Source organism: Barbatula barbatula, assembly GCF_947034865.1.
Source record: "Barbatula barbatula genome assembly, chromosome: 10".
Classification (NCBI taxonomy): Eukaryota; Metazoa; Chordata; class Actinopteri; order Cypriniformes; family Nemacheilidae; genus Barbatula; species Barbatula barbatula.
In genome coordinates this window covers 19,617,518-19,631,062 of record NC_136773.1, presented here as the reverse complement: position 1 = coordinate 19,631,062, position 13,545 = coordinate 19,617,518, and the positions used below count along the sequence as shown (strand labels likewise).

At 38.7% G+C, this 13,545-nt stretch overlaps 1 protein-coding gene across 1 annotated transcript in view; it reads left to right on the top strand.

Moving 5' to 3' along the window:
• The window catches only part of cdh13 (cadherin 13, H-cadherin (heart)), a 242,883-nt gene that overhangs the window by 58,049 nt on the left and 171,289 nt on the right, over positions 1 to 13,545 (top strand). Inside the window, 1 exon segment of the mRNA XM_079466561.1 lies at positions 11,985 to 12,105. Within this exon segment, the coding sequence (XP_079322687.1) occupies positions 11,985 to 12,105 (121 nt within the window).

Here is a 13,545-nt window from a genome sequence, read left to right as displayed (position 1 = left end):
AACATCACACCTGACTTCAAACAGCCATTGGCCATGTTAGAATGTCTGTTATTATAATAATTCTAAGGCATTTTTAACTAACTCTCCTATGAGAGCTATTTTTCTGATTCTAAATTGAATGACATGCTTTTGAGATAATGTCTTGCCATATATAAATGTGCAGCAGCTTTTAAAGTTAACACTCTCATAGAGAAGAACAGCAACGCTCTGCGAATGTTGCAAAAGGTAAATTATTATCATTACCCACACTCACTCTGTGCCGAGTCCTTTCCCTGAGCTTTTAAAAGTACTTTCGCGTGGTAACCTTTAAGTTCCTTTTTACTTTCTTTTGGGGTTGAACAAAAGACCAGCTGTCAATTATGTTGAGAGAAGACAACATCAGGAGTAAATATTGATTTAGACAAAAAGCATTCTTACTTTGCCCTCTGAAGATGATAAAAAAGAAAACGTCTCTCACTGGCCTTTTAGCATGCTCATAAAATGCTATTAAAGGGTTTGAATCGAAGGGAAAAACACACGAGCACACATGGCCTCTGTTGTCATTAAGCACATCAACAGTGGGGGATTTAACAATAGGATATGCTGAGAACTAAGGTAGAATAGAAATGAGCAAATAAATAAATGGCCCAGACCAAGCATGTAGATGTATCAGAATGATCTGAAAGGATATGTTCATTTGCATACCGCACAATCCTTTTTGTATCGCTGGATGTGGTCCTTTGAATTTGGCTAGGCATATTATTGGCGTCGTTGACAGGATACACGGCATCACATGCATGCTTTAGCACACAAGAAAGGCAAGATCCATAGGATACAAAGAGTAAACTTTGTGTTTGTCCGGGGGCTGCAAACGCCTCTGACAACATCAGGAAGTCTAAGGCGTTTGATGACTCACAATGGAAAATTTTGTCGAATTACCCGATACAGAAGCAGCAGAACTCTACATCAGTCTCCCAGGAAGAGGGATGAAGGCAATGCCATGTCTATATTAATGAATTGCCGTTGTAGAAACAAGAAGAAAAAGTAGACGGTCAATATCTTTGCAGCTCCCCCATGAAAATCAGCCAGTGGTTTTCTTGAGCTCACTCGAAATGTCTAAAGGAATCCTTGTTTTCCTCTCTCAATCTGCTATTGAATGGTGGTGAAAGGCAGAAGGAGGACCGCTCCATGGGTTGGTAAGGTTATTGGCAACTTTGCCCTTTAAACTGATGGATGGTGTGACCGTGGCTGAATCCGACAGCAGGCCTGGAGCAGATAATAGTAAAAAGAACACAATCTCTCAGACCAACCGTATCTTGCATTCAGACGGCGGAGCTCAGAGGAAGGGATCAGCACCAGGAGAAGGTGTTAGGGGGTATGTGAGTTATTGCCCTGCTCTGCTGGCTGATCTTGTCTGTCTCCTTTTATGGTCTCCATAAAGGGTATGAAAACAGAATCTTGACTTTAGCACTCTTTTGTAATTGTTTATCCTCGTATAGGATGGCATGCGATGACCTCTGAAGATGGTCAGCACAAGTTAATGCCAAATGTGTTGTGAGTGTGTTGTTGATTCCCCAGTAGTTTTATTACTTTGGTTTAGTTTATTTGGCTAGTTCATTATAATGCATATTCACACTGTAAATTTTCTTAAAGGGATCGATCACCTAAAAAAATAATTTATAAAACCAAACAATATTGGCACCCTTTGACTTCTATTTCATGGACATGGACACGAGAAGTCATTGTAGTTTTGTTTTTAGTTTAATTATAATCTTTAAAGATGTTTAACTTTGATTAGATTTTATTTTTATATTTTTAGTTTTCATGTTTTTTTAGTTCATTTTAGTTCAAGTTTTATGTCTCAAAATATTTTGTGTTCCATGGATCTCGTTTACTGCACACTACAGAATTTGTATTTTTGGGTGAACTATCCCTTTAAGACAGATTATTCAACTTTATTATTTATTTATTGATTATTCAACCTACTCATTGTTTTAAATGTATGATTTTGCATATCCCCAAGAGGGAGCCCAAACTGAGCAGCCATCACCGAAAGTTCACCTGTTTACTGCCTCCGGACTTACTTAAATGTCATGGCACAATATCATTCAGGCATGCAGAAATAATGTTCTCCAGAATCACTTTGATATAGCTAGATTATACTTTTGGCATTTTAGGCAGTTTTTGTAGACATTAATACAGTGCTGCCATGTTCTCAGGTTAGCAATAAACATTTAGACTAGAGATTTAGTGGGCTGTTGCCTACATAGAATAGAATGGCCTCTAGATTTACTTTTTCTGCCCAAGAACTGTCCATTAAACAGGAAGAAATTGTTTAATTGACATATAAAGTGACTTTGCATGGACTGTTTTTTAATTGTCATTAATGGGTGGGTTTATTTGAAAAATAACAATACCACAATAATAGACAGGCATGTGCCTTGTGTGATGGCCAGGACATCTGAAAGCATAGTCTATTTTACCACTTTTGAATGCACACAGTTGTTCGTGTACATCTTTAGTTTTCTTTGTGCTGCAAAATAATAAACTAAGTCTCTTTGAAGAGACTTTCGCTTTGGTGGCATCTACCAGGCCCCCTTATGCAAATTCAATGATTATTTCACCCTCCAAAGCACTCGTTGTATCAAGCCTATCTTGTAAACATGACAGTTTTATGGCTTTTGTGTGCAGTATGAATCAGATGGTCGGTAAATGGGCTGTGGGCAATCTGTGGGCGTTCCGTCTGCAACTGAAACTTGAAGTCTAGTCTGGCTCTGAGTTTGCTGTCTACGTTCAGTATGCAGACTGTTCGTGACCCCTGTGATCTGTCTAGTCATCCAAAGTCTGCTCTCTGCCCTTTAAACAGTGTGGCGGAGTGCCATCTGTTTTGCTCAGCTGAATAGTAATGTCTTAAGGTAAACACTGGGACGTTTTTCCGGTCAGTCCTGACGTGCCCTTTTTTCAAATACAGCATATTTGCACTCGGTCTTTACATTGGACATCTTTTATTTTTCATTTTTTTGTTGTTGTTTGTAAGCTCGAGCGTTTCTGACTGTCCTTTTTCCCCTCACAACACTGAAAACTGATTTTTTCCCAAAGTTACAAACGGTAATAGCAACAAATTTGCTGTCATCTATTGCTTGTGTAGAAGAATCGTTGAGTTTCTAAAATACACACTTGAACTGTAACAAGGATTCCTAAAGATATCTCAGGAGACGTATATGACGCATAACTAAACTTTATCCATATCAATTTGCAGATGTTTTGTAATTAAATTCTTTAAATATTATGAAAAAAGTCGTATTTTTCTATTGACGTGCCATAAGTATAGACCGATTGATTGTTTCATCGGACGTACGCGCCCAACCTGAAGTTAACTTGCGGTCTGTGTCTGGGTATTGGTTTGTCTAGTGGCTAGTAATAAAACATTTTTTATTTAAATTGATATTCATATTTTATTGTATATTAATTTCATTACATTAAATTTAAACTGTTCAATAGTTATTGATTCTTTGCGAGGGTCTACTTGAACTTAAAAATGTTTCTTCATGTTGTTGCTGATAAAACAGTCTATACATGTATGTAAATAACAGTTTCGTCTTTGAAAATTTTATTTCAAGCTGTGAGACAAACATACAGCTTGAGACAATGTTGTCTTCATCGAAAAACACCATTTCCTTTCCATTTAAATCTCATTTATTAGAACTTGTTTAAAGTGATTGTCCTTTGGCTGTCAGATCAACTTCTTAAATCACATTAACAATGCAGATGTATTCTCTGATTGAATGCCTGTTTGCTGTGCCCAATGAGGAGGTTTATGGAGCTTGTGCACCAACTTTTATTCACTGGCCCAGCATGTGTGGGAAGTCCAGCTCCAGATGGTAATGCAGGCTGATGCTCCCACTGGCAGGCCAGATGCAGCTTTTTGGACCACAGTCTGATAGATTTTTCTGCAGACTCTCGCTGTGACCAGGCCTGGGTCACTCTTGCTACGCCCTCTGTGTGTACTGACATTTACCACTGAACAGAGGACCCAACCGCCGGGCCGCTGGCAGAGGGAAAGGTGAAGAGATGCTGTATTGCAGAGCTGGGGGCTGTACGTGGGATGATGTGGTGTTTAGGTGGCTTTGTAGGCAAGGCAAGGTTTTTTTGAATTACACAATGGTAATTGTAAGTGCTTTACTTAGAGGAAATTAAAATATCCATTTGATAGAACAGTGAAGAAATAAGAAAGATAAAATGTAACCAGTTAAGAATAAAAATTAAATAAAATCCAGTTTAGAATAGAAAATAAATAAAATAAAGTACAGTACAACAGTCGGACAGTCAGAGGCACAGTGCACATTCATTAAATGCAAAGTTAAACAGATGTGTTTTGAGTCTGGATTTGAATGTGACTACTGTGGGAGCACATCTGATCTCTTCTGGAAGCTGGTTCCAGCCGTCAGCTGGAGAGGAGGGCATTGTTCTGGACAGAGATACAATGAATGGGATGTCAAGGGAAACAATAGTCTCAGTTGTAACAATCTTTTCACACTAGAGACGCTAAATGTCTGATGTATAGCAAACTTTATTTTCTTGACATCTAATACCCATTTTCATATCGTGCATTTTAGTTTTTAAGACAAATGCAAATTAAAAACGTTCTTTTTACCTTTCAAAATGAAAAACGGCATTTCAAAATACCCATCAATGTTTCCAAAATTCAATAAATGATCAAAAACGTTTGGGTAACGCTACAGGTGCCGTAGCTGTTCACAGTCAGTTAGTCTCTTTGAACACATACGGCCATATTGATTTTTTTTGCGGCTGACATTTACACCAGACTCTTCCTGGTGGCTCTGACTCCATCGGGTTTCATCAATGAAGTCTCAAGCTTAATCACACTCGAGGTCTGTCACAGTACCTGCTCGGTGGCCATCACCACGTTTTTTAAAGAAACAGTATACCCAAAAAAATATGATGTCTAAAATTGTAGGAAAAATAACAATTGTAGTCAAAAGTGCACCAGAAGTGTTTGCATTCCTACATTCTTCAAAATATCTTGTGTTCAACAGAACAAATAGATTTAGTAAGACATTTTTCATACTATGGTAGTCAATGGTGGCCAAGAACTGTTTGGTTACCAGCATTCTTCCAAATATCTTTCTCTGTGTTCATCAGAACAAACCATAAATCTGTATGAATTTCTAAGTAAATCAAGAGTTTTTTTGGGGGGTTAACTGTTCCTTTGAGGGTCAATGCTACGCAACATTGCTCTCTTTAAAAGGCCGATTTCAGCCACAGAGCCGTCGTGCATGTCATACGTGTGGCAATGTCATAAGCTGTAATTAAGTTGCAGAGTGACATTTCTCTGCTTTCAGTATCATCACAGGACTTTACATTTATAAACATGACATTGTACGGAAATTACACCTTCACCGTTGTAAGACGCTGTCTGCTTTATAAATCATCCCAAAGGTGTCTAAAGAAGTTTAGGTCTGTGCTTTTAGCAGGCTAGTCAAGTTCTTTTACTGTATATCAGATTTTGTAAACCGTTTCTTTACACATTACCTTTGCCGTTGCAGTTGCACCTTGATACGGAGATATGATAGTTTGTGTTGATGTGCAAGACTTTTCTAGTCTGTATTAGCTTCCAAAACTTTGCTGTAGTTATAAATAGTTTTAATAACATAATCAAGTAAAAATACGGTTCTGCCAGTCCTTGACTACCTTCTTTATCGCTGTGGTAAAGATGCTGATATCAATTTGTTTTAATTTAGTAGTCAAATAACAGGAGCATGGGGCAATAAAATGAAAGCTATTGGCTTTTTCTGAGAATTGAAGTGAAACTAGCTTTGTTTATGGTTGTTTTTCTTTGTGGTTATTTACTTTAATATTTAATTTTATTCCATTGTTGTGGATTATGACATCTTTATTGGAGAAATATATGTGAGTGTCATGACGAATTGGTGAGTGTAGTAAAATTGTGTTTAATAATATTGTTTTGCCTATATAAAGTATATACAGTCGTTTCTGTAATGTTTCCGAGAGCAAATATTTTTCTAATTTGTTCATTCGTAGCTCATGATATATTTTATTAAGGAAAATATAACAGTTGTAGATGTTTCTCCTGATTAATTGGCTGAATATACAGATTGATGCAATTTTCGGAAAGAAATACAGTATAGAGCAAGTACTTAATGCGCATAACAAATCTTATAAAGCTCAATTATTCAAGAGCAGATTTGTTGACAAATATGAGCACATTTTGAGAAATGTTAAAAACATAAGAAATCACTCAGTTGCTCATTGTGTATGGTTTGTTTGTCGCCATCCAATCTCATTGCCGAAAAGAAAAGAGAAAAGGTTTTAAAGAGGTCTAATTTGTTACCGTTACGGCTGTTAAAGTTAAAACCTTCCATGGAAAACCAGTCTCCCGTACTAACACAGATGGTGTACGGCTGAATTTGCTAATGATGCATTGCAAACTTAGATTTCGACAGGCTGTAACATGCTTTCAGGGGGGAAATTGCTTTGGATTTTCACTGCATCTGAAAGAAAATGTCTCGCAGGATGTTGTGGCTACATTTTGATATCCTGCTATTATCCTCCACCACCCGTTTTGAGGTTTTAAGGTCTAATGAGTAGATTATATGACATGGAGTGGGATTATAGCGCTTTAGTCCTGATAGCTCTGTCTTTTCCCGTGCTGTAGTTGCATGAGAAAATGATGACTCTCTATGGGTAGATTTTATTCAGGCATTATGGGTAAACTGTGTTCATGTGCCTCGTTGATGGATCCACAGTCCGGCTATCAAGCAATGCAGAAATTCTAATGAGGTGAGTTACATGCATACATTATGGCTTCATCTTTGGAATACTGCTAAAACAAACAAGCTCTGGAGTTTTGTGATAAACTCCCCAAGCACTTTTACCAAGTTTCAGTGTTAATGTAGTCACAAAGTAAGTCCCAAGTTTAGATCTTCAGTATCACAAAAGGTTGAGTTTATGTGTGGAAACGGTGGATGGGTTTGATCAGTTTTTTCGTCCTCACTGAAGGGAAACGAAAAGCCACACTTGGTCTGAAAGATTCAACCCAGCATTGGGTAAAAAATGTCAAACCTATCCATCGTTTAAAATTAAACCCAAAATGCTGGATTGTTTAAATACATTGTTGGGTCAAATATGGGGGTTTAACAACCCAGCATGGGTTAATATACAACCCAACGGTTGGGATTGTCCCTTTTTGACCGAACGCTGGGTTGAAAATAATCCATTATTTTTTAGAATGCAAACATTGAGCAATATAATGTAGTCCGCAACACAATGTCCCACAACCACCACGGATGAGAAAAGGAGGGGGTTAGCAAACGGGGAGTCCTCTCGACCTGTCGCAAGACAAAGGCAAGAATTAAACGGGCTAGATACACTAGACCTAAGTCAGTCTGAACTGGTGTGAAAACATGCAACGGTCAGACAAAGGACGATAGAAACAGAAGGGTAAATAAGGAGAAATCTACTGAGTGGTAATAAGGAGCTGGTTTTAAATAATTACGGGAATGAGTAACCTAAGGGGAAAAATGGGCAACAGGTGCGAGAGTGAAAACTAGGTGAATTACCGATGAGAGGGAAACACGAGGCCTAGCGAGTGACGTAGATAATGAGCACATGCCCTGCCGTCAAACAATGGAGTACACATGCTCAACCAAACACAAACAAACCTCCCGTGCCAGACAACACCCAGACAAGACCGAAACCACAACAGAGATACTTAAAAATTAAGCTATTTAATAATAACAAAATGGCACTAATACATACAACTAATACTGGTTTGTTTCAACCCACCATTCCACAATTTGTTAGGTGGCTAATTTGGAATGTTTTGGTTCGTGTATCGTTCAAGAACGTATCATTATTAAAAGCAATAACGAAGCCTCATCCCTAAACTTGCCCTTAAACCTAACCGTTACTGCATGAATGAGATTGTATTAGTTAACACGAATTAGCCAATTTTCATAGTTTGTGTTGAGAAATGTGCATATTTGACCAAACCATAAGCTGAAACAACTAGTGACCCAAGTTGAATACATAGTGATGAACTGTGTGCAATAATTTGCTATCAAAAATCTGAAAGAACTTTTTCTAATCAGGTTATTTGCTTGAACCTCATGAAATGAACTGAAACACTGTCACTCTGAATTATGTAGTTGAGTTAGTAGTGTGGCTACTTTTAGGCCAGGATACTCTTCTTTTGCACCTGAATGCATTCCTTTCACAACACTGAAATGCCTCTGGTTTTGGCTTCTGTTAGTTAGTCCCCATCAGTACACAGAAATGTTCTATTGTTGTTCGTTTATATTACCCACACGGCTGCTCAGTTTACATCCTAGCATTTTCCTCAACATTAATTTTTCCATTGTGCCCTTCGCAGGCGGCGAGACCTTTTCGAAGAAAAGCACAGATGTTAAAAACGTATTAAAATGTTTTCATCCAAGACCAGCGGGGAACATTGTCATTTTCTCGCCCCTCATCCTTTCCATCCGAGCCCACCAGTGTCATCTTCTCTAGTTGTGTTTAATAAGAAAACCATGCTGAGTCAAATTATTACAAACTAATGAAGTCTCCTCACCGCTGTATCTCAGAAAAGAGCTGATAAGGTGACGAACATGCCAAGCAATCAATTACGCTTTCCGGTTCAGAGAGAAGGAAGGGAGGTGGACGGAGATGAGTCGAGGCAAGGCAGCAGGAGGTTTGTTCGCTATATGTCCGTCTTCCTGCAAGCAGCCACGCAGCAGAGATAAAGGCAGGATGGCTCGATACTTTCATGCTCGGGTGGCTTTTGTCACATCAAATAAGGGCACACCATTCTTTTGGTGTGTGCTCTGATCCTCTCCTACCTCATTTTTCCCTCCGCCATTGGTTGTCTTGTGCTCACCAGATTGAACTTTTTTTATGCGTTTCATACAGATGCAGGGGCCATTCACACAGGGTGGCTTTTTAACATTAAAAGCAACTAAATAGAGCTCTACAGAATTGAACATAAGGTGTTTATGGGCACAATAACTCCCATGCTGTGTTTTTTCAGATATTATTACTTAATATGCTAATCCCTCCGTCGGATTCATCTGCTGCTCTGCATGTTAAGAGTTGAACTATTGTTAACTTGCATAGTCTTAAAATTTTGAACTTTTACAAGTTCAGTCCACTTATTTTAAGTGTTCTTACGGATATTTGCAGATTTGATCTACAGTTTGAAGGAACTTCCATTGTATGGACAGAAAACCTCTATGAAATATTTAATTTTGTGTTTCACTGAAGCAAGATTCATATACAGGTGAATAAATGATGACGTAATTTTATTTTGGTGAACTACAATATCTATAATGTCTGTCAGTGTCTGAGAATGGGCAGACATTTTCGCAAATGTCCACTGACTTTTTGATGGATGTTGAAATGATGTTCCTTCATCCCGATTAAAGAGAGATTTTGTCATGCTCTCTCATAAACCATCTGAGAATATTTGCTTTGTGTGTAGCTAACACAAGTCCACAAACTAGCTTCTGTTCCATTAAATGAACTCCTGGCGGTCTTCGGGATCGGTGCGAGTAATGGAAAGAGCTATTAGGAGTGGAGGTGTTGTTTGGAAGCAGGACCTCCCAATGCACCGATGTGTTTGTTGTGTTTGTAGATAAGACTGAGGAGGCATTTACAAGAGATGGCAAAACAATGCTTTTTTACTCACAAATTCACCAAGCAGGACAAGAATTATAGTAGTTTTTCTTCCGTTTCAGTAAGCACAGCAGTTTTGTCAGATTTGCTTCATTAAGCCTAAAAAATAAACTAAAATAAGCATTTATTTGCCCCTTAAAATACAGCACGCTAAGATTCCCCATTTTCTCCCTGCTTGTCTTTTCCTCGGGGACCCGTCAAACTGATCTGGGTAAGATATTGCTGACTGTGGTTTTGTAAATGGCTGTTTTTTATTCAGCTGCGGGTTTCCTCGAAACTCTGAATAGTTGTAGTAATAACATGGTTGAATGGTGAAACTCTCCAGTTTTTCTTTTAAGGCATTTTGAGAATGAGCTCTACCGTACAATCCAGCGACGTGTGTACTCATCTGAATAGACAGTGAGGTGCACCAGCTGTTTGAGAGCAGCTCTGTTAATGTGCATCCTTGCGTCCCAGCTGGCTCCTTACATGGCCTTTCTCGCCCCGCGCTCTCCCACTCGGCTCTCCGCACAGCAAATCAAACCAACACTTTGACATTTTCTACTGATCTCCTAATTGACTTGGATATTAGCTTCAATAACAGCTAAAGGGACCTCAACAAGGCACCGATGAACAGGCAGCGGTTTGGGAAAAGACGTCCGGCATGTTTTGTTGCTCTTTTGACACCCACTTGTTTGTATATTAGACGTATGGATGAAAGCATGTGTACTGTATATGTAATGCTTTTAGCTTTTCGAATTCATTGGAACGGTAGTAAGAGAACAAAAAAACGAGGCTGATGGCTCGGGGAAATTGCCCAAGATGGACTTCTATGGTAAAATAAAGATGGTAAAAAATCTATCATGATTTACTCACTCTCGTGTTGTTCCAAACCTGTAAAAATGTTGTTGTTCTGTTGAGCACCATTCACTTTGTGTTAAGCAGAACATCAAAATTGATTCCGGTTTGGAACAACATGAGCGCGAGTAAATGATGAAAGAATATTCGTTTTTGGGTGAACTTTCCCTTTAAATTCGTGTTGCCTGCAAGAGCACCATGGCTCATATATATTTAGATTTTCATTAAATGTAAAAAGTAATAAAAATTAATGCGTATAAATGTTTATTTAACATCGCCCCAACATCCTTCAACTATTCCGACATAAATGAAGCGTACACAAAGCCGTTGTAGGATGAGGCATTTCCTGTCATAAATAATGATACGATATGAGTTTATTAAATGATAAAAGAAAGCCTGCATTATTCATGAATGGAAATGTTTACGTCTCAGACAGCACTGATTATTTATGCTCTGTGTTTCTGATGTATCGAATCTGTGTTGAATGTATTTGCTGTAAACCGGCTTCTGAAATTCCGTCTGAACTGCGGGGAGGAACGGAGTCACGCATTCCGAGGATGGTTGCGTTCGGGACGGGCCACTGTCAGAAAGAATCCTCTCTTTCCTCCAGCCCAAAGAATGATTGATGGAGGCCAAAAGCAGGTGTGAAAGAGTAATAATGCTGGTGGGAGTAAAAGAGGAAATGACAGTAAGATGGACCGAAGGTTGGGACCGTCTGGCTTACTGGATTCTCAGAAACATTCTCTCTCTTTATCATCGACCTAAAACCAAAACACGGCAATTTTCTACGATGTTAAAAGCTGCATGATTACCTTTAATTCTTAATGAAGGCAGGCTTTGGTTTGCTAAGAGGAAAGGACTCTAAAATTGGTATAATCGACCAGAAAAGCCCTCAGCAGTTTCGTTGTGATTTCACTTGCTCTAAAAGCGGCACTTAGTCATTGTGGGAAGGGCAGAAAATGGACCTGTTGATCTGTTTAAGTGACAATACTCTAGATTTGGTCAGTGCTCTTGTTTTAGCTGTTCGGTTTTGAAGAACTCGATAGAGTTCGATAGTGTTCAGTGTATATTTCTCAAAGGGCATCAAAATGCAAACATATTTTGTACAAAAAAAGTTGATGATCAATAATTTAATTCCACACCACATAGTGATTTTTCTGTTTCTGTGTACATCTTATGTGAATTTGGTATTTAAAGGTCCAGTGTATTAAATGTAGGGGACCCTTGGTGTATGTAAATATTCATTATGTAAGCTCTTTATACACCTCTGAAGACATGGTTATCTATATTATGTTGCATTGCTGTCAATAGATGCTTCACGAAGAGCAATTACACACAACACCTTTAAATAAATGAACTGAATGTGTCATGTTAACGTTCGTGCATCACGTCACGCTGCTTCATCGTTCGGGTACCAAGCGTGTAAAAAGGATGATATTTGTATTGTGTGTTTTCAGGCTGTGTGCATTGGAGCACAGGAAGAGGAGGAGAAGACCGAATGCGTACCAGGATTTCAGGAGAAGGAATATCACGTGGAGTACAACGGAGGATTTCTCAGAGATGTTCCTCTGCTACAAGGTACAGCAATGATGTCATCAGCAATTTTACCATTCTCTCTCTCTCTCTCTCTCTCTCTCTCTCTCTTTCTCTCTTTCTCTCTTTCTCTCTTTCTCTCTTTCTTTCTCTTTCTGTCTGTCTGAATCACTTGTGTACGCCAGCTTGAGAAAGAACGGTTCCCCAAGGCTCTGGTGAATTTTGATTGTTCATTGTTCTCATTATCATGCACAGTACTTTTTCATTTATTAAAAAAAGAGAGGAAATAGAAGCCGCAGCGTCCAACAAAACATCAAAATGATAGGGTGCTCATAAATTATTATTCTTGATTGTGAATGTTTACAAAGCCTGTGTGAATTTCCACTCTTCCACTGCCTGCCTGCGAGGAACGCTTGCCACTTCGCACAGCTCTCTGCATAGCGATTGGCATAGACATAGATCGGGCAGATGTAGCGGGAGGTACTCGCCAGACAATTTCTGCATCATAGTTTCTCAGAGACACTTAAGACAGATGTTACACAAAACACAAAAAGGTAGAGAAACAGAAACTTTACAGACCTATTCAATTTGGAATTAGATTTTGCTTTGCGTTTCTTTGCTTTCACCTTCGACCAGCAAATCATGATTCGAACTGTGACATAAGTATATCCTCAGTGTGAAGAATCAAGTTTAAATAATTTATGCGTTTGTTTGTTTTAAAAAATGTCATATTATTTGTATTTCGAGCTTGATGGGGTTTTCACAGTTTGTGGAAATAGGCTGATTTTGGGGTTTAGAAACCCCATTGAATACTAGTACACCTTGCATGTGATGTAAGTCGCTTTGCATTAGTGTCTACCAAATTTAAATAAGACATACTTTGATTTAACACAAGAAAGAAAGCCATTCTTGTCAAGTGAATTCCTTTTTCTCGAAGGTCTCGGCGTTCACACAATGAACTCTCCCGAGACTCCAAGAATCAAAGTGATTAATTAAATTACAGTCTAATTACACATTAGGCATGTACTTCCCCACAGGACACCCTTACACCGCCTCTCAACAATGAGGCAACACCATGAGTGCTTTGAGAGCAATAACATATTAATCAGTTCTTCGAATAAATGCTAAACACCGTGTTATGCCTGGTGGAATTATAACACACCCACCTCTCGAGCCAAACATGAGAAATTAAAATAAATGAAAAAAACTATTTGGTGGTGTTCACATTAGGGATGTCCAGAGGTCCTGTACAGCTTGTGAATACAGATCAGGCCAGAGAGCAGACACGAAGCCGGGGTCAGAGCCAGACAGACACTCAAAACAGGTTGGAATACATGTGTGAGGGGTTTGTAGTAGCCTACAATGAGCTGTGTTTGTGGGGAATCCGTAGAGCTTTTATGACTGTTTTGCCATTTTATTTGTCATTTTTATAATCCAGTTTTCAGGTTACATCTGGTTATTTAAAGGGATAGTTCACCCAATTTT